The sequence below is a fragment of the Neoarius graeffei genome, chromosome 1 (assembly GCF_027579695.1).
Source record: "Neoarius graeffei isolate fNeoGra1 chromosome 1, fNeoGra1.pri, whole genome shotgun sequence".
Classification (NCBI taxonomy): domain Eukaryota; kingdom Metazoa; phylum Chordata; class Actinopteri; order Siluriformes; family Ariidae; genus Neoarius; species Neoarius graeffei.
The window spans coordinates 74,302,938-74,330,506 of NC_083569.1; the positions used below are offsets into that span (position 1 = coordinate 74,302,938).

General features: G+C 43.5%; 1 protein-coding gene across 1 annotated transcript in view; it reads right to left on the bottom strand.

Moving 5' to 3' along the window:
* Positions 1-27,569, bottom strand: part of dnah2 (dynein, axonemal, heavy chain 2) — a 432,951-nt gene that overhangs the window by 368,891 nt on the left and 36,491 nt on the right. Inside the window, exon 9 of the mRNA XM_060919614.1 lies at positions 15,954-16,111. Coding sequence (XP_060775597.1) covers positions 15,954-16,111 — 158 coding nt within the window. The remainder of the gene's footprint in view (positions 1-15,953; positions 16,112-27,569) is intronic.

A 27,569-nucleotide genomic window follows, 5' to 3' on the forward strand; every position in this document is an offset into this window, starting at 1 on the left:
TTAGGTCATATTTATGCAGAAATATAGAAAATTCTAAAGGGTTCACAAACTTTTAAGCAGCACTGTACCCTGGATCTCTCCTCTGTACATGTCCAAACCATCTCATTTTCACCTCTCTCACTTTGTTTCCAAGCCGTCCTACATGCGCAGTCCCTCTAATATATTCGTTTCTCATCCTGTCCAAGTTTGTCACTCCCAATGAAAATCTGCATCTTCAGTTCAGCCTCCTGTCTTTTTGTCAGTGCCACTGTCTCCAAACCGTACAACATCGCTGCTCTTTCTACTGTCTTCCACACTTTCCCTTTCACTCTTGCTGGAAACCTTCTGCCACAAATCACTCCCGACACTCTCCTCCATCCATTCCAACCTGCTTGCACTCTCTTCTGCACTCTCCATTACTTTGTACAGTTGACCCCAGATATTTGAACTCATCTGCTTATTCCTTGTAGGTGTACCATTCCACTGTCCTCACCCTCATTCGCACACAGGTACTCACTCCATCTTTCTCCTACTGACTTTCATTCCCCTTCTCTCTAGTGTATACCTCCATGTCTCCAAGTTTTCTTTCACTTGCTCCCTGTTCTCACTACAGATCACAATATCATCTGTAAACACCATTGTCCATGGGGCCTCTTGCCTGATGTTGTCTGTCAACCTGTCCATTACCATTGCAAACAAGAAAGGGCTTAGGCCTGAGCCCTGGTGCAATCCAACATCCACCTTAAATGCCTCTGTCATTCCCACTGCGCATCTCACTGCTGTCACACTGTTCTCATACATATCCTGCACCAATCTCACATACTTCTCCGCCAATCCTGATTTCCTCATGCAGTACCATGACTCCTCTCTCAGCACCCTGTCATATGCCTTCTCTAAATCCACAAACACACAATGCAGCTCCTTCTGGCTTTCTCTGTACTTTTCCAGCAACATTCTCAAAGCAAGTATTGGATCTGTTGTACTCTTTCCTGGCATGAAACCATATCGCTGCTCACATATCTCCACCTCTCCTCTTAGCCTAGCTTCCACTACTCTTTCCCATAACTTCATGCTGTGGCTGGTCAACTTTATGCCTCTATAGTTACTGCAGCACTGAACATCGCCCTTGTTCTTGAATATTGGTACCAGTATGCTACTACTCCACTACTCAGGCATCCTCTCACTTTCCAAGAGCTTATTAAACAGTCTACTCTAATAGTCAAGTGGCATCTCTCCAAAACATCTCCATGCCTCCACTGGTATATCATCTGGTCCAACTGCCTTACCACTTTCCATTCTCTTCATCGCTCTCCTTACTTCCTCCTTGCTAATCTGCTGGACTTTCTGACTCACTATCTCCACCTCGGCCAACCCTCTCTTTCTTTCATTGTCTTCATTCATCAGCTTCTCAAAGTACTCCATCCACCTTCTCAACACACCCTCTTCACTTGTCAGCACATTTCCATCTGCGTCCTTTATCAGCCTAACCTGCTGCACCTCCTTCCCAGCTTGATCTCAATGTCTTGCTAACCGGTATAGGTCCTTTTCTCCATCCTTAGTGTCTAACCTTTCATATAGTTCATCATACACCTTTTCCTTCACCTTTGCCACTGCTCTCTTTGCTTTCCCTTGCATCTCCTTGTATTCTTGTCTGCTCTCTTGATCTCTCTTTTTTTTTATCCTAGTTTTGCTTTGCCAACTACTTCTTCCTTATATATCTAATACCTCCTGGACTTCCTCATTCCACCACCAAGTCTCTTTGTCTTCCTTTCTTTGTCCTGATGTCACTCCCAGCACCTTCCTAGCTGTCTCCCTCACCACTTCTGCCAAAGTTGTCTAATCATCTAATACCTTTTCACCCAATGTCTGTCTCACCATATCCCTAAATTCTGACTTACATTCTTCCTCCTTCGACTTCCACCATCTGATTTTTGGTTGAGCTTTTGCTTTCTTTCTCTTTTTTACTTCTAAGATCATCCTCCCAACCACCATCCGATGCTGCTTCGCTACACTCTCCCCTGCTACCACTTTGCAGTCTCCAATCTCCTTCAGATTGCATCTCTGACATAAAATATAGTCCAACTGAGAACACCTTCCTCCACTCTTACAGTGGTGCTTGAAAGTTTGTGAACCCTTTAGAATTTTCTATATTTCTGCATACATATAACCTAAAACATCATCAGATTTTCACACAAGTCCTAAAAGTAGATAAAGAGAACCCAGTTAAACAAATGAGACAAAATATTATACTTGGTCATTTATTTATTGAGGAAAATGATCCAATAGTACATAACTGTGGGTGGCAAAAGTATGTGAACCTTTGCTTTCAGTATCTGGTGTGATCCCCTTGTGCAGCAATAACTGCAACTAAACGTTTCCGGTAACTGTTGATCAGTCCTGCACACCGGCTTGGAGGAATTTTAGCCCATTTCTCCGTACAGAACAGCTTCAACTCTGGGATGTTGGTGGGTTTCCTCACATGAACTGCTCGCTTCAGGTCCTTCCACAACATTTCCAATGGATTAAGGTCAGGACTTTGACTTGGCCATTCCAAAACATTAACTTTTATTCTTCTTTAACCATTCTTTTGTAGAACAACTTGTGCGCTTAGGGTCGTTGTCTTGCTGCATGACCCACATTCTCTTGAGATTCAGTTCATGGACAGATGTCCTGACATTTTCCTTTAGAATTCGCTCGTATAATTCAGTATTCGTTGTTCCATCGATGATGGCAAGCCGTCCTGGCCCAGATGCAGCAAAACATTGAGTTTATTTGCAACAAAGAGATAGACAAACTAAAAATTTACAAGTGCATAATGCATAAAAACAAAAATACAAATGAAAATAGAATGTCATTGATATTTTAAAATATAGTTGCAGGATAAAAACGCAATAAAGAGAAAACAGTCTCTTATAATCAATGATGGCAAGCCGTCCTGGCCCAGATGCAGCAAAACAGGCCCAAACCATGACACTACCACCACCATGTTTCACAGATGGGATAAGGTTCTTATGCTGGAATGCAGTGTTTTCCTTTCTCCAAACATAAGGCTTCTCATTTAAACCAAAAGTTCTATTTTGGTCTCATCCGTCCACAAAACATTTTTCCAATAGCATTCTGGCTTGTCCACGTGATCTTTAGCAAACTGCAGAAGAGCAGCAATGTTCTTTTTGGGGAGCAGTGGCTTTCTCCTTGCAACCCTGCCATGCACACCACTGTTGTTCAGTGCTCTCCTGATGACGGACTCATGAACATTAACAGTAGCCAATGTGAGAGAGGCCTTCAGTTGCTTAGAAGTTACCCTGGGGTCCTTTGTGACCTCGCTGACTATTACACACCTTGCTCTTGGAGTGATCTTTGTTGGTCGACCACTCCTGGGGAGGGTAACAATGGTCTTGAATTTCCTCCATTTGTACACAATCTGTCTGACTGTGGATTGGTGGAGTCCAAACTCTTTAGAGATGGTTTTGTAACCTTTTCCAGCCTGATGAGCATCAACAACGCTTTTTCTGAGGTCCTCAGAAATCTCCTTTTTCGTGCCATGATACACTTCCACAAACATGTGTTGTGAAGATCAGACTTTGATAGATCCCTGTTCTTTAAATAAAACAGGGTGCCTACTTGCACCTGATTGTCATCCCATTGATTGAAAACACCTGACTCTAATTTCACCTTCAAATGAACTGCTAATCCTAGAGGTTCACATACTTTTGCCACTCACAGATATGTAATAAGCCCTGTGATGACCTGGCGACTTGTCCAGGGTGTACCCCGCCTTTCGCCCGTAGTCAGCTGGGATAGGCTCCAGCTTGCCTGCGACCCTGTAGAACAGGATAAAGCGGCTAGAGATAATGAGATGAGATGAGATGAGATATGTAATATTGGATCATTTTCCTCAATAAATAAATGACCAAGTATAATATTTTTGTCTCATTTGTTTAAGTGGGTTCTCTTTATCTACTTTTAGGACTTGTGTGAAAATCTGATGACGTTTTAGGTCATATTTATGCAGAAATATAAAAAATTCTAAAGGGTTCACAAACTTTTAAGCAGCACTGTATGTTACTGTATACTCTTCTTTCTTCTTCAAGTATGTATTCACCATAGCCATTTCCATCCTCTTTGTGAAATCCACCACTATCTGCCCTTCCACATTTCTCTGCTTCACTCCATACCTACCCATCACCTCCTCATCACCCCTGTTCCTTTCTCCAACATGCCCATTTAGGTCTGCTCCAAATTCCAATCACCACTCTTTCCTTTTTTGGTATCCTTTTAACCACTTCATCCAACTCACTCCAGAATTCTTCTTTCTCCTCCATCTCGCACCCCACTTGAGGGGCATATGTGCTGACAATGTTCATCATCACCCCTTAGATATCCAGCTTCACACTCATCACTCTGTCACTCACTCTATTTACCTCCAACACACTCTTAACATACTCTTCATTCTGGATTACCCCTACATCATTTCTCCTCCCATCCACACCATGATAGAAAAGCTTGAAACCACGTCTGATGTTCCTGGCCTTACTTCCCTTCCATTTTGTTTCTTGTACACACAGGATGCCAATCTTTCTCCTGTCCATCATATCAGCCAGCTCTCTTCCTTTACCAGTCAGAGTGCCAACATTTAAAGTTCCAACTTTCAATTCCACTGTCCTGCCTTTTCTGCTCTCACGTTTCTTCCAATCCACCTCTCTTTCTCCTCCTTTTCCCACCAGTAGCACTGGTACCCTGCTGAGAAAAAGTTCCAGTGGTGGTCATTGTTAACCCAGGCCTCGACTGATCCAGTATGAAAGTACTCTTCTTCATCATCTGCATAGTTGAGTTGGCATGAGTTTTACTCGGGATGCCCTTCCTGACACAACCCTCCCCATTTATCCAGACTTGGGCCCGGCACTAAGGATGCACTGGCTTGTGCACCCCAGTGGCTAGATTCTATCTGTCTATATTATGTATGGTGTACGGTAATTGCGGGACTACACAGTGTTCCAGTTTCATGTTGTTTTGACTTACAATGGATGATTTTGAGTTGTTTGAAGCAAAATAGATTTAAAATCTATTTAATTGGCAAATATTTAGTACTTGTTTCACAAATCATTTGCAGCTGCTGACCCACATACTATAAGTCTGCAATGCACAGGCTTCATCAAATGCATTTTAAATACACCCTGGACAAACCTGCAGTGTAAATGGTTTCTGTTCTGGCTTTTTTCAGCAGCTTTTTTTAAAAAAAAAATCTACACTCTTGCCTACAGAATGTCCAGTTGGCTTGAGTGTCTGACTTCAAGAACATTCAAATGTTTGACTTTGAAACACTTGTGAACTGCTTTTAGGCTTGGTTCAAGGTGAAGTGAGTATGTTTTGAGACATGCACTGTTGCTGAACCTGAGCAGATTTAAGGTGCTTTAGAGTCTGTGAAGGTTCTCAGTCATCCAGCCAATAATAACCCATAGGTGCTAAAGAAGGCAACTGGACTTGCTTGAAATTCTTGAAGACGTTTCACCTCTCATCCACAAGGCTTCTTCAGTTCTGTCTGACTAGTGGGGAGTTCCAGGTATTTATCCTCAAGTGGATCAAAAGCAACCCTCAAGAGAGTCGCTGAAGTCACCTGGGTCACTGAGTCATCCTGTAGGTGTAGGTCACTGGAGGCCGGGTGTTAACAGTGTTAGCAGCCTAGAGAGCTGTTAGGGTGATCTGTGAGTCATTGGCTCTCTCTGCCATCATGTGAATCATTGAAGTCAGTTGAGTTTTGGTGTGGATGTGTATTCAGTTTTCTGGGAAGTGTGCCAAGGACTGCATTGTACAGTAGGTGGCTGATAAGTGGTGCCTCAGACCACCTCCTTTACAGTGCATTTATGGTGCTTTACAGTGCAGTTCATAAATTCATCCTGCTTTTCTTGTTATGCTGTTAATAGTCACAATGTTAACTAGAAGGGCACTCGGACAGCGCAGACCTCCATGAAGGACAACAGTCGACTCTTCTGTGACATGTAAATCTGCAACTGCAACCACTTTATATGTCTGGATATATTTCCAAAACTATTAGAATTATGTGCCTACATGTGTATCCCAGAGGGATACTGGTACACATGAATGCAGATTGTGATATGGAGTCATCATATTTCTACATTTGTTATGTTTTGTCACAATTGAACTTCACTGCCTCAGGGTTCTCCAAAAAAATCTGAAGTACTTGGCTAAAATAAGTGGGTCTGGAATTCTCAAAGGTGCGCTAATGCAAGGGGGGGTCTGGGGGCATGCCCCCCAGAAAATTTTGAAATTTACATGCATTCTTAGCTAATAAATTACTAACCATTTCCCTGTAAAATACTTGCAAAATATGTATGAAATTTCCCTCCACATGTATGTGTGCTTGGATTTCTCAGTTACCCTCTGTAGTACGCTGCCTGGCTCTGTAATATAACTACATGGTATAACATAACTACATACACTACGGTGTGGTCACGTGGTCTGGCTCAGCCAACCAGAGCACGAGAATCGATCAACAAATATGGCGTCGCTTCCGGTCATGCTAGACCTGAATCAAAGACAATTTCATGGTGAAATATGGGTTGTTTTACAATCAGGGTACGCAAGCTAAAAATCACATTTAACACTTATTATCTTCAATATCAAAAGGCTTGACTAAATAAACTTGGCTGTTTATTGTAGCCCTGTGATAGCTCTATTTACCATGCAAAAAAAAAAAAATGGTGATAAGGTTATTTTTGGTGAACGTATGGCAATATGTCATATTTAGCAAAATTACTCGTGTCATTTAGAAAAAGTGCTTTTCTGACCACAGGTAGCTCCAAAAGGGATGCACTTAAATCATTCTTTATACCATAAAACACATATTTGGTTCCATATCATTGGAAACATAGTTAAGTTTTAATGTTGAATGCCAGTAAGTTTTCAGACTATTTTGATCAAATTAGTATGTAATTGTGTCAAAAAAAATGTTCTCTCCGAGACAGCTAATTTTTCAATATAAAATAACATATCTAAAATGATTATTTTCATCCTAAAATGTGGTCAAGATATTGGGACATAAATATTTAGAGAAAACTAACACAAAGCTTACAGCCTTATATTTAAAAGCACTATGGAAGTAGTGGATTCTGAATTGTCAAAAAAAAAGTCCTCTCCGAGAATCACTTCATTTGTTTCTCCCATCTTATAGCAGATTACACAAAACTACCATACACGTATGTCAAAAAATTACCTGAAATCTGTTCTTTAACTTGTCCTTCACTTAAAAACTGGTACAAGAACCATTCATTCATTCATTCTCTCTAGCCGCTTTATCCTTCTACAGGGTCGCAGGCAAGCTGGAGCCTATCCCAGGTGACTACGGGCGAAAGGCGGGGTACACCCTGGACAAGTCGCCAGGTCATCACAGGGCTGACACATAGACACAGACAACCATTCACACTCACATTCACACCTATGGTCAATTTAGAGTCACCAGTTAACCTAACCTGCATGTCTTTGGACTGTGGGGGAAACCGGAGCACCCGGAGGAAACCCACGCGGACACGGGGAGAACATGCAAACTCCACATAGAAGGGCCCTCGCCGGCCCCGGGGCTCGAACCCAGGACCTTCTTGCTGTGAGGCGACAGCGCTAACCACTACACCACCGTGCCGCCCGGTACAAGAACCAGTTTGAATCAATTTGAATTTTGGACCCCTGCGACACAAACTTTGTACCCTGATTGTAAAACAACCCATAATTGGATTTGCAGCAAATTATGGGCGGTGGAGATGATATAAATCGCTTGAACATTGAAAAACAAGGTTTTTTTTCTCTTCTGGGATCGAGTAGCCGGCACAGACCGTCTGTGTAGGCGAAGAAAACCACCTGTCGCCGGTGCTTGTGGACATCTCTGCTGCCTTCTAATGGATTTTAAAATGCATGGCAATGTTGAGCACATACTTCCACCAAGGCCAAATGCTGTATATTGCAACGTTATCAAAAGTGAAACTAGATTCTTGGATCCACTCCAAAATTTAATGGGTTCTTCTTAGGCCCATGCTACACCCTTCCACTAAGTTTCATGGAAATCGGGTTGGTAGGTTTTACACAACCCTGCTTACAGACAGACAAACAATCGTATGGACAAACAAACCACACCGAAAACATAACCTCCTTGGTGGAGGTCATAAAGACATTTTACCACCAGCCATACATGCCCTGTGTCACCATATTTCACAGATGACATGCTGTTTTTTTTTTTTTTGCTCTGTCTTTCATCATTGCTTCATTCTGTTTTTGTCTCACTTATCTAATTTTACACATAAGGCTGAACAAGCATTTATTATACTTATATATACACTTTAATCAAACTATAACCTGGCTTTTCCATTCTTCAGGTCTATATCAGTGATAAACTCAGGTCTCTGGACCTGCCATTCTTCGATTTATCGTAGTCTTGTGATACATGTGACGCTTCATTTGAAATGGTGTTCTTCATTTCTTTTCATTTATAAAAAGACTGAATGATGGAGAAATATATATTTTAATTAAACATATGAATTTATCCTGGCGGCACGGTGGTGTAGTGGTTAGCGCTGTCGCCTCACAGCAAGAAGGTCCGGGTTCGAGCCCCGTGGCCGGCGAGGGCCTTTCTGTGTGGAGTTTGCATGTTCTCCCCGTGTCCGCGTGGGTTTCCTCCGGGTGCTCCGGTTTCCCCCACAGTCCAAAGACATGCAGGTTAGGTTAACTGGTGACTCTAAATTGACCGTAGGTGTGAATGTGAGTGTGAATGGTTGTCTGTGTCTATTGCCGCTTTTCCACTACAAACGCGGCTGAGTCGGGCTGAGCTGTGCCGTGCTGAGTCGAGCTGAGCGGGGCTATTGGAGTTGCATTTCGACTACAACTGCGCTGAACCGTGCTGGCTGGAAGTGGGTGGACACATTGGGTGGAGTTAGCGAAAGTGGGTGGACGTCACGTGATGTCGTTAAGCAGCGCAAACAGTGACATCAGTGAGCTTTTAAGCGGTAGTCTCATGACCCGGATATTAAACAATAAACATGGAGTCGTTAGTGTTGCTGGTCTTGGTTCTGTGGCTTGTTGTCACCAACAACGCAAACAGATACTGGCAAGAGCGCATAGATGAGGCGAGGCGCATAAGGCTTCAGAAATTCTCGTAATTCTTCTTCTTCCGGGTTTACGGTGTTTACAGATCCCAGCGTGCTCGCGGGGCGTGTGTGGGCATGTGAGGACACTCCTCCTCACCAATCAGTGCACAGGGGAGTGTCTGCTCACGCCCCCAGCCTCACTCAGCTCGGTTTGGCTCGCTTCAGCCCCACTCCAAAACGGTGCGAGTTTTAGGGGCTAAGCAGGGCTGAAGCGAGCTGAGTCGTGCTGTTTTTTGGTAGTCGAAACGCGAGCCGTGTAGGGCTGAAGTGAGCTGAAGCGAGCTGAAGTGAGCTGAAAAAGGGTAGTGGAAAAGGGCCATATGTGTCAGCCCTGTGATGACCTGGCGACTTGTCCAGGGTGTACCCCGCCTTTCGCCCGTAGTCAGCTGGGATAGGCTCCAGCTTGCCTGCGACCCTGTAGAACAGGATAAAGCGGCTACAGATAATGAGATGAGATGAGATGAATTTATCCCTAATGAGCAAGCCAGAGGTGACGGTGGCAAGGAAAAAACTCCCTCAGATGATACGAGGAAGAAACCTTGAGAGGAACCAGACTCAAAAGGGAACTCATCCTCATCTGGGTGATAACAGATAGCGTAATTACAAAGTCCTTTCTATTGTTCCATGTCTGTGACTGATTGATTCCAATCCCAGCCTCATCATAGCCTGTTTTTTCTGGCACTGACACGTCTTTGGTCCTCATATTGGCATGCAACATATTCCAATACAAATGGCACATTTATCGGTTCTAGACACAACCTGATGCAGTTACACACAGCTGGCCAAGAAACAATTGAATCGCCAACCGTCCAAGTACGAAGCCAAAACAGCAAACATTTTGTCACTGTCCAATTATTTACGCACTGCTTCTAAATCTATCATGGCAGACCTCCAATGCAGCGACATTTCGACATGGTTGTTTGTCTACATAATCTAGGGGAAAGAAAAAAAAATCAGGCTCGAGGTCTGTTTAATCACCAAAACGCATCACAGGAACACAATTGTTATACTTCCAGGATGAGTCAACAATATTCTTGCAGAGCCATAGCATATAAAAAAGAAGGGGGAAAAAAAAGTCAGTCTGAACCAAAGTGCAATACAAAAAAAGACTTCAAAACAAGCTCTACATGCTCCTCTCACGACAGAAAGCTCCTGCTGTGGACAGTCACATTCACTTTAAAATAAATAGGCCTCCACTGTCGTTGTACTGCTAAGTGCCATTTTCTTTAGCAAGAGGCTATTATCACTGGCAGACTCTGGCACTCTGATTTTGTTCCAAGGTGGTACCGTATCAGTTCTATTTTCACAGACTGGGGATGCTGTGCCAAGGGCCTTAGAACAGTGAACAGGTTAAGTGAACATACAAGATCCGAAAAGGGAAGGAAAATGGAAGGATCAGAAAGTGGAGAGTAAGAGTTCATTCAGCTTTAAATAGGAGAAGCATAGAACACAATGTGTGGCAGACTGGAACAGAGATGTGCGATGGGCTTTAATAAGACTCCAGAGGGAGAAAAATTAATATACGGTATAGGAAACAGCCTGATTGTAGCAGTGTTAGTGGTGGCGAAGACTGAACTAATAATCCTCTAATGGAATATAATAGGATACAAGATAAGTACAACCAGAGCATGGCATCATATTAGAGCAGCGGCCTGTAAAACATCGGGTTCGCAAAATGTCCTGATCAAAGAGGACAGAATTATTGGCACCCTTCATGAAATGAGCAAAAATCATTTTGCAAAATAAACATTACACAAAACGGGTCTCGGGTAGCGATCTTTTTGGAAAGTTGTGTGTAAATGTTTGCAGAAGCCAAACCGAGCTAAAATTTTCCCAACGCGGCTCATTTGCATTTAGTGACACCTATAAAACTCCATAAAATTGAAAGTGCACAGAGAGTTTGGAACAAAAAACAATGAAGGGAAAGGCAGTGAGGCAGAAGTGGAAATTAATTTGACTCACTTCTATGCCAATAAAAGTATTTAATAATTATAAAAATGTTATTTACCAGCTGGGAGGTCCGTATGGTGAAATACCATGACCGAGGTCTTGAAAGTACTAAGGTCACGGTATTTCACCATACGGACCGACCTTAAGCTGGTAAATAATATATTAATTTTTTTCTTTACCAAATTCTAACAGAAAACGAGAGCGCCCGAAAGGGAAAACTGAGCCGAGCCGCCATTTTGAATCCTCATTCACAGCTGTAATGCAAATTGCTTCCTCCTCGGTATACAAGTGCACTTCCATGGCAGGAAAAAAAACCTACATTTTGCCGCCTATGTAGTCCCCTATTTATACAAATAGGAGTCATTCAGGATTCAGCCATGTTTTTGCTCAGCGTTAGCAGCAGTTCGAGGTTTTTAGCTTTCTCCTGAAATGTTTTCTTTTATTTCTTCTTCCTCAGGGTAGTAAAACTCGCTTTCACTGTGAATGCTGTCATTATCGCTATCCATGCTGTAAAATTAATGCTATTCTCCTGAGAAATGCTGGCAAAAATTTATAAGATTTTTGATAATCTTATAAATAAATCTTATAAAAAAAATCAATGTTGACAAAAAATTCTACTATGTTTGTTGTTGTGAACAAGCAAGTCACCAGAGGTTCGTAACCGGGGTCCGTAACTGGGGTCCATACCGTAGGATACGGACCTGCTCGCCAGCCAATCAGAGCGCAGGATTTGGACCGCGAAAAAAAAAAACTCATCCATTATCTGTAGCCACTTTATCCTGTTCTACAGGGTCGCAGGCAAGCTGGAGCCTATCCCAGCTGACTACGGGCAAAAGGCGGGGTACACCCTGGACAAGTCGCCAGGTCATCACAGGGCTGACACATAGACACAGACAACCATTCACACTCACATTCACACCTACGCTCAATTTAGAGTCACCAGTTAACCTAACCTGCATGTCTTTGGACTGTGGGGGAAACCGGAGCACCCGGAGGAAACCCACGCGGACACGGGGAGAACATGCAAACTCCACACAGAAAGGCCCTCGCCGGCCACGGGGCTCGAACCCGGACCTTCTTGCTGTGAGGCGACAGCGCTAACCACTACACCACCGTGCCGCCCCCCAAAAAAATATGTTTTATTATATATACAGGACACTTTTTTGATGGAATAAAAACCTGTGTTCTATTCCCTTCTGGCGGGTTTCATTCATTTGGTTCGATAGCATGCAATATTGCTAGCATATCGTTTATTCTACGTGTATTACGTCACTCTACCCAATGGAGAATGAGTGTTTGAATATGGTTTACGATGTTGCATAGTTGTCAAGACAACACGACGTCACACATCGGAGATATAAAAGTTCCGCGCTAGTGAGTGACTGTGACAATTTGTAAACAAACATGGCCGCCAGGTTTGCTTTGTTAAATATGGAAGATTTTGAGAGAATTTTGAAAGAGAAAGATGTATTGAACAACCGAAAGGAATTTGTATGTATTATAATAATAATAATAATAATAATAATAATAATAATGGCTTTTTTCGTGGTATATCAGATATATTCCATTCTTCAACTTGTTCAACATCATGCTTACTGAATGGAATATATCTGATATACCACTCAAAGTCAGCCAATATTATTTAAATATTAATAATAATAATAATAATAATAATAAGGGCGGCACAGTGGTGTAAAATGGTTAGCACTGTCGCCTCACAGCAAGAAGGTCCGGGTTCGAGCCCCGTGGCCGGTCAGGACCTTTCTGTGCGGAGTTTGCATGTTCTCCCCGTGTCCGCGTGGGTTTCCTCCGGGTGCTCCGGTTTCCCCCACAGTCCAAAGACATGCAGGTTAGGTTAACTGGTGACTCTAAATTGCCCGTAGGTGTGAATGTGAGTGTGAATGGTTGAAAGGAGAAAACCTCTATAATAATCTAGTAGAAGGCAACAGGAAACCACTACTGTAATTCTTCCCAAGTAACTTGAACCTGCCATCAGGCAGAACACTAAAGAAGAAGAAGTGAGGATTAAATCTTCCATCACCTGAGGCATTTGTTTATGACTTACAGCTACAGTGGTGCTTGAAAGTTTGTGAACCCTTTAGAATTTTCTATATTTCTGCATAAATATGACCTAAAACATCATTAGATTTTCACACAAGGCCTAAAAGTAGATAAAGAGAACCCAGTTAAACAAATGAGACAAAAATATTATACTTGGTCATTTATTTATTGAGGAAAATGATCCAATATTACATATCTGTGAGTGGCAAAAGTATGTGAACCTTTGCTTTCAATATCTGGTGTGACCCCCTTGTACAGCAATAATTGCAACTACACATTTCTGGTAACTGTTGATCAGTCCTGCACACCAGCTTGGATGAATTTTAGCCCATTCCTCCGTACAGAACAGCTTCAACTCTGGGATGTTGGTGGGTTTCCTCACATGAACTGCTCGCTTCAGGTCTTTCCACAACATTTCCATTGGATTAAGGTCAGGACGTTGACTTGGCCATTCCAAAACATTACCTTTATTCTTCTTTAACCATTTTTGGTAGAATGACTTGTGTGCTTAGGGTCATTGTCTTGCTGCATGACCCACCTTTTCTTGAGATTCAGTTCATGGACAGACGTCCTGACATTTTCCTTTAGAATTTGCTGGTATAATTCAGAATTCATTGTTCCATCAATGATGGCAAGCCGCCCTGGCCCAGATGCAGCAAAACAGGCACAAACCATGATACTACCACCACCATGTTTCACAGATGGGATAAGGTTCTTATGCTGGAATGCAGTGTTTTCCTTTCTCCAAACATAACACTCCTCATTTAAACCAAAAAGTTCTAGTTTGGTCTCATCCATCCACAAAACATTTTTTCTAATAGCCTTCTGGCTTGTCCATGTGATCTTTAGCAAACCAGATGAGCAGCAATGTTCTTTTTGGAGAGCAGTGGCTTTCTCCTTGCAACCCTGCCATGCACACCATTGTTGTTCAGTGTCCTCCTGATGGTGGACTCATGAACATTAACATTAGCCAATGTGAGAGAGGCCTTCAGTTGCTTAGAAGTTACCGTGCGGTCCTTTGTGACCTTGCCAATGATTACACGCCTTGCTCTTGGAGTGATCTTTGTTGGTCAACCACTCCTGGGGAGGGTAACAATGGTCTTGAATTTCCTCCATTTGTACACAATCTGTCTGATTGTGGATTGGTGGAGTCCAAACTCTTTGGAGATGGTTTTGTAACCTTTTCCAGCCTGATGAGCAGCAACAACGCTTTTTCTGAGGTCCTCAGTAATCTCTTTTGTTCGTGCCATGATACACTTCCCCAAACATGTGTTGTGAAGATCAGACTTTGATAGATCCCTGTTCTTTAAATAAAACAAGGATGCCCACTCACACCTGACTGTCATCCCATTGATTGAAAACACCTGACTCTAATTTCACCTTCAAATTAACTGCTAATCCTAGAGGTTCACATACTTTTGCCACTCACAGATATGTAATATTGGATAATTTTTCTCAATAAATAAATGACCAAGTATAATATTTTTGTCTCATTTGTTTAACTGGGTTCTCTTTATCTACTTTTAGGACTTGTGTGAAAATCTGATGATGTTTTAGGTCATATTTATGCAGAAATATAGAAAATTCTAAAGGGTTCAGAAACTTTCAAGCGCCACTGTAGGTAAAGACAGACAGTCTCGTCCTTTATTTATACGGCGTGATTTTTTTTTTTTGTATAGGACCTAATTGAACCATTAGTTTTGTATTCTTTAATTAATACCAATAACATAAAACATGCAAATTATATGATTTGAAGTCAAGCAAGTCGAGATTTACATTACATAGTCTTACACTACCGTTCAAAAGTTTGGGGTCACCCAGACAATTTTGTGTTTTCCATGAAAAGTCACACTTTTATTTCCCACCATAAGTTGTAAAATGAATAGAAAATATAGTCGAGCCATTTTTCTGGCCATTTTGAGCATTTAATCGACCCCACAAATGTGATGCTCCAGAAACTCAATCTGCTCAAAGGAAGGTCAGTTTTATAGCTTCTCTAAAGAGCTCAACTGTTTTCAGCTGTGCTAACATGATTGTACAAGGGTTTTCTAATCATCCATTAGCCTTCTGAGGCAATGAGCAAACACATTGTACCATTAGAACACTGGAGTGAGAGTTGCTGGAAATGGGCCGCTATACACCTATGGAGATATTGCACCAAAAACCAGACATTTGCAGCTAGAATAGTCATTTAGCACATTAGCAATGTATAGAATGGATTTCTGATTAGTTTAAAGTGATCGTCATTGAAAAGAACAGTGCTTTTCTTTCAAAAATAAGGACATTTCAAAGTGGCCCCAAACTTTTGAACGGTAGTGTATGTGTATATTTACACACACTCGGGAGCATGAGTAGGATCCAAATGTTTTTCAAATTTCCGAGATTTTCGTGAATACCAAATTTCTTGTGTGAATGCTTAACAAAAACAAAGAAAACCTTAACAAAAAGTCACTCTCATTAGAACTTTGTTTATAAATAATCGTGCTTTCTCTCAGCATCTGAATTTCACCAAGCATCAGTACAACATCATGTGCTGTGGTCAGATAAGCCCAAACTCAAAATTCTTGCTCATGCACACCATTACTGTGTTTGGTGTCTATCTTCTGTGACCTAGGGCTTCCTTTTGAGTCTGGTTGCTTTCAAAGTTTCTTCCTCATGTCTTTCAGGGAATGTCTGCATTCAAATACATGTAATAATTTTATGATATACTTGTTTTTCCTAATTTCCTGAAGGGTGCCTATAATTCTGGGATGCACTGTACATTTAATATAAGGAAGTAAGTGGAATCAGGGTGTTGGAGTTGTGATACATTACGTGTCATGGAGCTCAGTGGTAAGGAGGTGGCACTCCCGCCAGGAGAGACAGCAGTAAATACAGTCCTCGAGTGTCTCTTTGCTGGAGATCACATAACCCTGAAAAAGCCTTTCGAGCGAGATTTCTTTGATGCACCACCGGATGATCTCACTATTCATCTACAGCAAGAAAAACAAAAAAACAAACAAACACAGACATAGAGATTAAATATTGTACAACATGAAAACTCCTGTAATAATACACGTACAGGCATGTGATTCCGACCCGTGGTTCTGTTGTGCTGTAGGGGACATTGTGCTGGCATGCTTTCGCTCTACTTGTTCCCTTCGAGGGAAGGTCACTGCAAATTAATAATGTTATTCTCACTGATCACCTTTACCTTATTATGAAGCATTTTTTTCTCTTAATTAAAGTTTGGCGTGGATTTAAGGTGGGGGGCACCTGGAATTGTGACTTGATTGTATTGCAGATACTGAGATATGCCTGCCGTTTTTTAATTAATAAGGTTTAAAAAATAAATAAATAAATATGTGGGACTGAGCTGAAGAGTTAATGGTATAATTTATATTTAACAGGATGTCCTAGCTTAGGTTTTTTGGCTTGTGACACGAATGCAGTGAAAAGCAATCTAGGCGAGTCCTGTTGGATTTTAACAGGGCGCGGGAACTTCGTGCATCGACATAATAACATATTCTCTTCCCGGTGTCAGTCCTGCGCGCTGTGGCGCATACACCTGAAGGCGTGCCTCGGGCTGCGTGCGCGTGGAGCAGACTCCAGTACGCGCGCTGTTAATGATGCGCACCTGAACTCTATTAAGGAGCTATGTATGCACCTATTTAAGGACTGTGCTGATGTACAATCAGTGCGAAGTATTACGTTACGTCTGTACACATTACCGAGCCTTTCGACCAGTGTTCTTGATTTCCTGTTTCCTGATTCTTGTGCCTGTTTCTTGTTCCCGTTCTTGATTTGCCTCTGATATCCTGTTTGTGTCTCGGCCGACTCTTTTGCCTGTTTTCACGTTTTTGATCTAGCCTGCCATTTTGGATTGTTTGCCGATGTATATATTTGTTCACTGTACATATACACTGCACTGTATTATTAAACTGATTACTTCTGCACTTACATCCATCTCCCTCACGTATCTGACAGAATACTTCGCCTGACTATGGATGTAGCAGAAGCCTTTCAGTACACCATTCCATACTGCTTCCGGGTTTCTTTGTCTCAGCCCCTCGCCTCATATTTTCGGCTGAAATCTGACTGGAGCCCCCCGGCATCCTACTACAGAATATGTCACCTTATGGGATTCATCATGCAGTGTGACTTTTTCTATGAGGACCTTCAAGAGCCTAAGCCACCAGAACCCATCTGGGTAAGCTTTATCCGAACGTTTATTGCTGGATGAGCACGCAGATGGGTGGATTACCTGATCCGAGTCGAGCACCCATGCCTTTGAAGTTCACAGACTTTCTTTGCCATGCTCAAGTTCATTTTTGAATCATTGGAAAAGGAGTCCCATGAAAAAAAAGGGGGGGGGGGGCGCAATCATGCCGATGGCCGATGCAGCGGAGGAGGCCGTCGCTCCAGAGCACCCTCCAGTGACTGACTCAGCGGAGGAGGCCGTTGTTCCAAAGCTCCCTCCAGTGGCTGACTCAACAAAGGAGGTCGTCGCGCCAGAGCTCCCTCCAGTGGCTGACTCAGTGGAGGAGGCCGTCGTTCCAGAGCTCCCTCCAGTGGCAGACTCAGCGGAGGCCATCGCTCCAGAGCTCCCTCCAGTGGCTGACTCAACAAAGGAGGTCGTCGCGCCAGAGCTCCCTCCAGTGGCTGACTCAGTGGAGGAGGCCGTCGTTCCAGAGCTCCCTCCAGTGGCTGACTCAGCGGAGGCCATCGCTCCAGAGCTCCCTCCAGTGGCTGATGCAGAGACAGCAGAGGAGGCTGTTGTTTCTGAGCCCCTCTTCGAGGCTGTCTCTCCAGAGGTGGTTTCTCAGCCAGAACCAGCACCTGAATTAATGCCTAAACCAGTGTCTGTATCAGAACCCATGCCTGAATCTGAGCCAGCGCCAGCGTCTGTTCCAGTGCCAGCTCCAGAACCAGTGCCAGAGTCGGAGTCAGAGTCAGCACCAATGCCTGCTCCAGTGCCAGCATCAGAGTCAGTGCCAATGCATGCTCCAGTGCCAGATTCAGAGTCAGCGCCAATGCCTGTTCCAGTGCCAGAGTCAGTGCCAGTGTCTACTCCAGAACCAGTGGCAGTGCCAGTGTCAGCTCCAGTGCCAGCATCAGAGCCTGTGGCAGTGTCTACTCCAGAACCTATGCCAGTGCCAGGGTCGGAGTCAGCTCCAGTGCCAGAGCCAGCGTCAGTGCCTACTCCAGAGCCAGTGCCCGGGTCAGCTGGAGCATCAGAGCCTATGCCAGAGTCGGCGCCTGCGCCAACTTCAGTGCTGATTCCAGAGTCAAGGCCAGTGCCAGAACCTGAGCCTGTTCCTGAACCTGTGTCAGAGGATGTTGGCGCGACCTCTGCCTCAGCTGGCTATGAAGGTGTCGTTGTCCTGCCACCGCCCAGATATGAAGGCATCGTCGTCATCCCACCTTCGCCTGGCTATGAAGGTGTTGTCGTCGTCGTTGTCCCGCCGCCGCCTGGCCATGAAGACGTCATCGTTGTCCCACCATCAGGTCCTAACCAGGACTGAAGCAACACGCTGACAGAGTTCGAGCCCATGCCTGAGTCCAGTTCCAAGTCCAAGCCAAGTCCTGAGTTTGAACTAGAGCCAAGTCCTGAGTCCAAGTCAAGTCCCAAGTCCAAGTTACATCCGGAGTTTGAACTAGAGCCAAGTCCCAAGTCCAAGCTACATCCTTCGTTTGAACTAGAGCCAAGTCCTGAGTCCAAGCCAAGTCCTGAGTGCGAACTAGAGCCAAGTCCTGAGTCCAAGTCAAATCCACAGTCCAAGTCAAGTCCAGAGCTCAAGTCCTCTACTGAGTCCGAATACAGTCTGGAGCCTGAGTCCAAGCTAGTTCCAGAACTCCAGCTTGAGTCATCTCCTGAGCTAGAGCCAGAGTCCAACCCTGAGCTCAAGTTGTCTCCAGAGCTCGAATCCAGCCCTGAGTCCAAGCCAGATCCAGAGCTTAAGCCTGAGTCATCTCCTGAGCTGAAGCTAGAGTCCAGCTCAGAGCTCAAGTCATTGCCAGAGCTGAAGTTGTCTCCAGAGCTTGAGCCCAGCCCTGAGTCCAAGCCAGATCCAGAGCCCAAGCCTGAGTCATCTCCTGAGCTGGAGCCAGAGTCCAGCCCAAAGGTCAAGTCATCTCCAGAGCCCGAATCCAGCCCAGAGCTTGAGTCCATCTTCAGTCCTGGATCCGAGCCAAGTCCAAGACCCAAGTCAAGTCCAGAGTTTGAGCATGATTCCGGCCCAGAGCTCAAGTCAAGTCCCGAGCTCAAGCCCACTCCTAGTCAAGAATCCAAGTCTTGCCCTGAGCTTAAGCCTGAACCCCCACCTGAGCCAAGTATGATGGATCTTCACTCCCAGTGGGAGCTCTTTGGGAGGGGGTTCTGTCAGTCCTGCACGCTGTGGCGTGTGCACCTGAAGGCGTGCCTCGGGCTGCGCATGCGTGGAGCGGACTCCAGCACGCGCGCTGTTAACGATGCACACCTGAACTCTATTAAGGAGCTATGTGTGCACCTATTTAAGGACTGTGCTGATGCACAATCAGTGCGAAGTATTACGTTATGTCTGTACGCATTACCGAGCCTTTCTACCCGTGCTCTTGATTTTCTGTTTCCTGATTCTTGTGCCTGTTTCTTGTTCCCATTCTCAATTTGCCTCTGATATCCTGTTTGTGCCTCGCCCGACCCTTTTTCCTGTTTTCATGTTTTTGATCTAGCTTGCCATTTTGGATTGTTTGCTTATGTATATATTTGTTCACTGTACATATACACTGCACTGTATTATTAAACTGATTATTTCTGCACTTACGTCCGCCTCCCTCGGGTATCTGACACCTGGACTGCACTGTTGACTATATGTAAAGGGTGTGCGCCATCCTTTTATGTTTATGGTATTGTTAACATGCATGTTCACAAGCCAAAATGATAAGATGCTGCAGCAGGCTTACTGTGTACCCACACGTATCGGCTGTCCGGCTACTGCTCATATTCATAGGGTATCCCTGTACTCACTATACACATTGTATGTACATGGGACACGTGCCATTTGAGGGATGAGCCTCACTTTGATTTTGACAACAGAAGCTGGATAGGTCCAACTCACACAATTATTGTATAGTTATCTCAGTCTATTAGATTCAGGAGCTCAGATTGCAGTTACTGACTTTGTATTATTGACATGCGACTCTTGCAGTCTTTGTTTATAGTTATCTCAGTATTAAGCTCTGTCTTAAGTGGTCACTTACATTCCCTCAGTTTACCTGGGTATACTCACTGTCTTATATGTACATTGACTGTCCTGAGCAGGAACTCAGATTGCAGTTGCTAAAACAGTCATAATTTATTGATAGAAGGTGTTTTGTGGTCAGTGTACTACACTGTAGTGTGTCATGTGGTAATGTATTATATGACAATGCAACTTTCATAAATATTACCATATCCATCCATTATTCATAACCGCTTACTGTATCCTATGCAAGGTCGCAGGCAAACTGGATCCTATCCCAGCTGACTATGGGCAAGGTACACCCTGGACAAATGTCCAGGTCATTGCAGGGCTAACACATAGAGACAAACAACCATTCACACTCACGGTAAATTTAGAGCCACCAATTAGCCTAACCTGCATGTCTTTGGACTGTGGGGGAAACCAGAGCACCCGGAGGAAACCCACACAGACATGGGGAGAACATGCAAACTCCACAGAAAGGCCCTCGTCAGTCACTGGGCTCAAACCCAGGACCTTCTTGCTGTGAGGCGACAGTGCTAACCACTATGCCACCGTGCCACCATATTACCATATATCAGTTGTAATTATGTTTTATGCATATACCTGCAAGTGTGACAATATCACTTTCAGTGACGAATGAAATGGTTTGGAAAGTTCCTAGTTTTAAAACATATTTTTGATATGGTACTTTTCTTTCAGAGATTTCATTTACAACATGTCTCTGGCAGCTCAAAATGCTTCTCCAGGCATTTAAAAACTGCAGAGTATGCGGGGCCCTCAGGTGGCCCCCGGACCCCCGGCCTTCCTGGGTTGATGCCCCCCTCCCGTTTTCCTAGATCTGCCCCTGAAAGTGGTCTCTTCTTGGATGATTCTGCCCCATGCACAGGGCACAAAGCTCACTGAATTGTTTGATGAGTATAAAAATGTATGGCCTTCAGTCACCAGATCTCACCCCCAACTGAACAGCTACGGGAGGATTTGGATTGATATGTTAGACAGCGCTCCCACACCATCAGAACGCTACCTTCTGGGAAATTCTTTTGGAAGAAAAGTGTTCATCCCTCTAATATAGATGGATCAAGAGATGGTATGCGTACTGTGATGGCCAAAGAGGCAGAGCTGGCATAATTTGTCTAGGAGGAGTAAAGAATCTTTAAAAATAGAAAAACCAAGAGGGAGTCTGGCTGGAAAGCACAGATTGCAGACCTAATTTATGGACTAAAGTTATTCTAATAGGGACCATTTAATTTGGTGTTTAAATGTTTATGTTGAAATAAAGTCCTCGTATTAATTTATGCTCTGTCTCTGAGCATGTGCTCTTTGCTCCTGTTTGGCTTCCTGCTCAGAAAAGCATGTCACAGCTGTTGCCACAGTATGCAGGTCATTTCTGCATCTACAGTAAGTCTTTGTCTTTAAAAGGTCTCGACGTATAACTGCCCCATTTAGAACAGCAGTTTACTCGGGTAAAAGATACTGGATTTGTCCAGATGTGCGCAGGTATACGCCTCGGTTTTATAGTATCTCTTTATGTTGAGGTGCAGATTAACCCAGGATTACCAGGACCAGTGTCTGCTATGAATCAAACAGGCTTCCTGTTCATAAAAGCTTCAAGTTTAGACTGCTAGGGCTGGTGTGTGTCCCTAACATTCAAAGATGCTGGATTTGAGGGAAAAAAAAAAGAAAAGATAGATAGATAGATAGACTGACGGGAAGCGTAGAACGTGTAATGATTAAATATGATGAATAAAGTGGAGGATGTGAAATGACGGATCCATTTTCATTTCTCTGATCAGTGGGTTAATCCAGACTGAGAAATCACCAAGCGCTGGACTGAGCTGCGCAGAGACTGTGTGCGTCATGCTGAAGAGAGAAAATGTTTTACAGCTTCTGAACCGACAATGAAGTTAATTAAATTGATATGTAATATAACTCTGAACTCTCATTTTACCAAAATACTGAGGAATCTATGGCATTAACCAGCTTAGGAGTTCATAATCTTTTCTTTGTCTCATCCTTTACGAGACGCAAAGGAAAATGCTCGAAATGAAAATAGCATAAGTTCTTTAAGTCTTGTTCCCGAGAGCTTTTAAGTCCCTGACTAATCACATTCCTATCCTGAGTATCTATATATTGTCAATTTTGGCATCAGTGAGCAAGTTTTCACTTTAGAACCTAATGAAATAACACCAGAGTTTTCTCTGTTAGGGGTCGACAGGGCAGGCTGAGATTTATTGGATGTCGGAAATAGAGGGAAGAGAGGCTAAACATTTAAAAAAAAAAAAAAAACAGCAGATGGTCTTGAATATCCGGGATGAGACAGAAACAGAGGAGCTTGTAAAGCCAGAGATCTCAGGTATGAAATAATGATGAGGATATTAGTGTGTGAATGCTGGTTCAGAACATTACTAATGGCCATGTGTGTCTCTCATCTCATCTCATTATCTGTAGCCGCTTTATCCTGTTCTACAGGGTCGCAGGCAAGCTGGAGCCTATCCCAGCTGACTACGGGTGAAAGGCGGGGTACACCCTGGACAAGTCGCCAGGTCATCACAGGGCTGACACATAGACACAGACAACCATTCACACTCACATTCACACCTACGGTCAATTTAGAGTCACCAGTTAACCTAACCTGCATGTCTTTGGACTGTGGGGGAAACCGGAGCACCCGGAGGAAACCCACGTGGACACGGGGAGAGCATGCAAACTCTGCACAGAAAGGCCCTCGCCGGCCCCGGGGCTCGAACCCAGGACCTTCTTGCTGTGAGGCGACAGCGCTAACCACTACACCACCGTGCCGCCCGCCATGTGTGTCTGCACTGTTTTTTACTCCTGGCATTACATGGGACAGCAAACCAGTCACGCATCCATACCCTCTAGAAATGACTGACTGGATAATAATACTAACATGACATTGACTACACCAGCTCAATACTATTAGACAATCCTAGTTTTGCCAATAGGACAGTATTCGGGATGTTCCTCTTATCTGATTCGGTTTTCTCTATAGTTTGGCTGAGAACAAGCAAGTTAGTTAGCTAGTCTTATACCCTGTCCACACTAGGGATTTTGTACCGATACGATACTACTTTCGTACCCCAACACCTGTCCACACTAGCAACTATAGAGGTTTTCGACCCACGTGACCGTTGCCATGTCGACAAGTAGATGGCGCCATTTTGGCGGTCACAACAATGGCGACTCCCGCTAGATCTGTATACCTATGTCGTTAAAAACCCATCGCCATACACAGGTATTGATCTGAAAGCGTATAAGAGTTTGGATGCCTACAAATATTTTGTGTCAGGCTGGGTAACATGCCTACATCAGTGGGTCGTCCCTGGAGCCGGTGGTCGCCATCTTATTACAGCTAAGGTTTGTTCACATTTTCATTTACTTTCGGTCCTCAGGATAAACAAAATGTTATTAAATGTCATTGAAATAACTTCTTAGTCTGTTGAGACATGGCCCGTTATAAATTTGCTGTTAGCAGGCAATGACCAAGAACTGTATTATTAGGGTTGGTGTCTGTGTTGTAGCAGTGTACTAGCAGCTAGCTGTTAGCACTAGCTAATGTCAACAACATAGCTAGTATGTTACTGTAGCAATGTTTATGTTCAGTCATTTGGATGACTGTTAAAACCTTTCAGTCTCAAGTTTTTCCTTTACTGTATTTGCTAGTTTACTGAGCTAGCGCGCTCGGGCAAGCTGGGAGCTAGCGCGCTCTGGCACACGCTAGTTCCCGGCCTGCCCGAGCGCGCTAGCTCCCGGCCTGCCCGAGCGCGCTAGCTCCCGGCTTGCCCGAGCGCGCTAGCTCAGTAAACTAGTAAATACAGTAAAGGAAAAACTTGAGACTGAAAGGTTTTAACAGTCATCCAAATGACTGAACGTAAACATTGCTACAGTAACATACTAGCTATGTTGTTGACATTAGCTAGCTTGACCTTCAAAATGGCGGACACCGGGGCGTCACGTGACCCTGTGACGTCAGGTGAAAAACCTCTATACCGGTACTGTAGCAGTATAACTGTATCGGAACGAAACCCACAAATGTATGGGTTTCGTACCGGTACAGTATCGGTACTGTAGCGCTTCGCTGTAGTGTGGACAGATGAAGCGGCTCTGTATCGATACAAATATAATGCGCATGCGAAAACGAAACGACCGTGGAGCTACATGGAGAAAAGAAAGGGGGGAGAAAGGGAGAGGGGGAGGAAGGAGGGAGGGAGGGAGGGAGGGGGAAAGAGGGAGGAAGAAAGGAGGAAGAGGGGAAAAGGGAGAGAAAGGGAGGGGAAGAGAAGGAAAGAGGGAGAAAGTGAGGGGAAGAGAAGGGAAGAGGGAGAAAGTGAGGGGGAGAAAGGGAGATTCGTTTTCTTTGTTTCTTTCTCAACTGCCTCGCGCGTTTTATACGATTCGACTGAATAAATGACCACCAGAAATACAGACTGTACATTGACAACAAAAAGCGCACACACGTTGTTTCATCCGCCATATTCTCGGAAGGAAGTTACTCGGTAACCACGGAAACATTTCGCGCACGCGCATTTCAACTACCGTGAAAGAAAACCGCAAACATTTCTCGCTAGTGTGGACAGATGCACTAAACTGTACCGGTATACTTTGTATCGATACAGTTATACCACTTTCGTACCGGTATAAGTGTGAACACAGCATTAGACCAGGCACTCACTATAACTTTCACTGAACAATTATTCCACGAAATCGAGTCGTACACGAGCTGATAGCCGATGAGTCGCGTACAGTAGCACTGAGTCGGCTATAAGCCGTGTACGATGAGATTGAGTGGAATAACTCTTTTATTCTATCCACAGTCACTGGATTTTGAGAAACAGAGCATTTTTATTTTTTGCAAATTCGATAAATTAAAAACTTTATACAAAACGTCCGACAAAATCATTTCTGCTTAGAACGTAAACAAACCAGGAGCAATTTGTGAAAAATGCGATCATGATAATTCTTGAAAAATTAAAAAAACGATACGCTCCTACCATCAAATATTTGTATTCCATATTTTGTTGCTTTTTTTTTTTTTGTGGTTTTGTTCTCGAGTAGAGTTTTTTATTTCGTCCTCGGTTGGTTCAGCAAAACACGCCACCATTTTGTTTTTCTCTACTCACGGTATATGAGCTGATATCTTAGTAGTAGAGTAGCCAATCAGAGCGCACGATTGCTCATATCCGGTGAATGTGGATAGAATAAATAATAATAGGGTTCTTCAGTAATGGAATGACATTCACAGCAAAATGTGGTAACTTGTTTTAGTTGCAGTACTCAAGATAATGGTATTAAATAAAAATTTCACACTGTATTGGGGGTATCCGGCTATTTCGCACAAAAGTCTTTTAGCACAAGTTTTAAAGTCTCTTAGCACAACTCTGGATTATGGTCACGATAATTGAAAAAAATACTCCTCTTGATATAGGAAGGGGTTTATCATGATTGCTTAGGGACTGGAAGCTGGAATTTCTGCTGCTGTGCATGTTAAGGATCAGTTGTTGATCCCTGAAACGTGGACTGAAAATCGGATTCTTTGGTGTCTTTGGATATTTGTAGTGAAGCCATAACAAACCTTGAATTGTGGCACCTTCATAGATAACTTCAGTCACTTCTGATCATTTCACAAATTCAAATGACTGTCAATAATTACGTGTTTGCCAAATTAATTAACCATGGGATTACGTCTCTTGCCCTGCTTGACAACGTGTTTTGCTGTCTAAGAGTGGAATCTATTCCTAAAAACTTACTCAGATTATTAAAAGTCCATTTGATATCACAGATTACTGTTTACATATGTATTTGACTAATAAGGGTAGGATCTCACTGGGCTGCGACAGCCCGCGACTATAGTTGGAGACACAACAATTGCGATAAAATATGCGAATTAGCGACAATTTTCACTTGGAATCACACTGAACTGATATTCACATCTCATCTCATTATCTCTAGCCGCTTTATCCTGTTCTACAGGGTCGCAGGCAAGCTGGAGCCTATCCCAGCTGACTACGGGTGAAAGGCGGGGTACACCCTGGACAAGTCGCCAGGTTATCACAGGGCTGACACACAGACACAGACAACCATTCACACTCACATTCACACCTACGGTCAATTTAGAGTCACCAGTTAACCTAACCTGCATGTCTTTGGACTGTGGGGGAAACCGGAGCACCCGGAGGAAACCCACGCGGACACGGGGAGAACATGTAAACTCCACACAGAAAGGCCCTCGCCGGCCACGGGGCTCGAACCCGGACCTTCTTGCTGTGAGGCAACAGCGCTAACCACTACACCACTGTGCCGCCCCTAATGTTTGGTATTTTATCATAAAATCCAACCATTTTTTAAATGTATGTCTTTAATTCATAAATGCATAATGCTCACTCGTTTTTATGTGGCCCATGACACTAACCATTTCCTTTTTATGTGTTTTTAAAGATTATCAGAGAAAGGTTCTGATGTGTGTAGATGAAATTGTGCAGAATTACCTGTAGGTACTTACCTTTTGCAAATATTTCATGTGTACATACATCGCTTAATCTGACCATATAATGGTAAACAAGGATTTCCCAATTTATCATTGATTATAATTATATTTGCAGGCTCACGCTGCTGTGGCTGCAACAACTAAGGAGAGAACTACTGTACCAACCCACCATTCATCTGATTCAGAAACCAGAGACAGCTGTTAGCTCTTTCACTGCTAGAATTTATATTATTGAATACTGGTTCACCATTAAGTATTTTCTAGAGCCAGAACAAAAATAATGGTTGGCATGTGTGTAAATATGGCAGTCAGTGTCTGTAGGTTTTTATGCCATTTTAGTGTAATGCAATATCTGACCAGCGGCCATCATAAAAGTGCAGAATAATACCTTTCCTTTGCATATTCATGATTACATTTGATTCAGGTAATGCATGTATTAATCTTCTATTTCATCCTGTGAAACTACAACATGTGACCTGTAAAGGTTCCCCCAGCTGGAACGGCTTCTCGAGACCAATGCCCTCGTGCCACCTGCAGAATTCTGGGGCGAAAAAAACACCGCGAAAAAAACAGACCAGAAAACCAGAGATTGGCCGTTTATTCACAGCTTTTTCACCAAAGATACAGCATTCAAAAAAAACCCTTTTATAACAAATTATAATCAGAACAAATGTCTGTTTATCTCTCTAAAAGGCAGCTGTGTTTGTCTGTTGTGTCTGTCGTGTA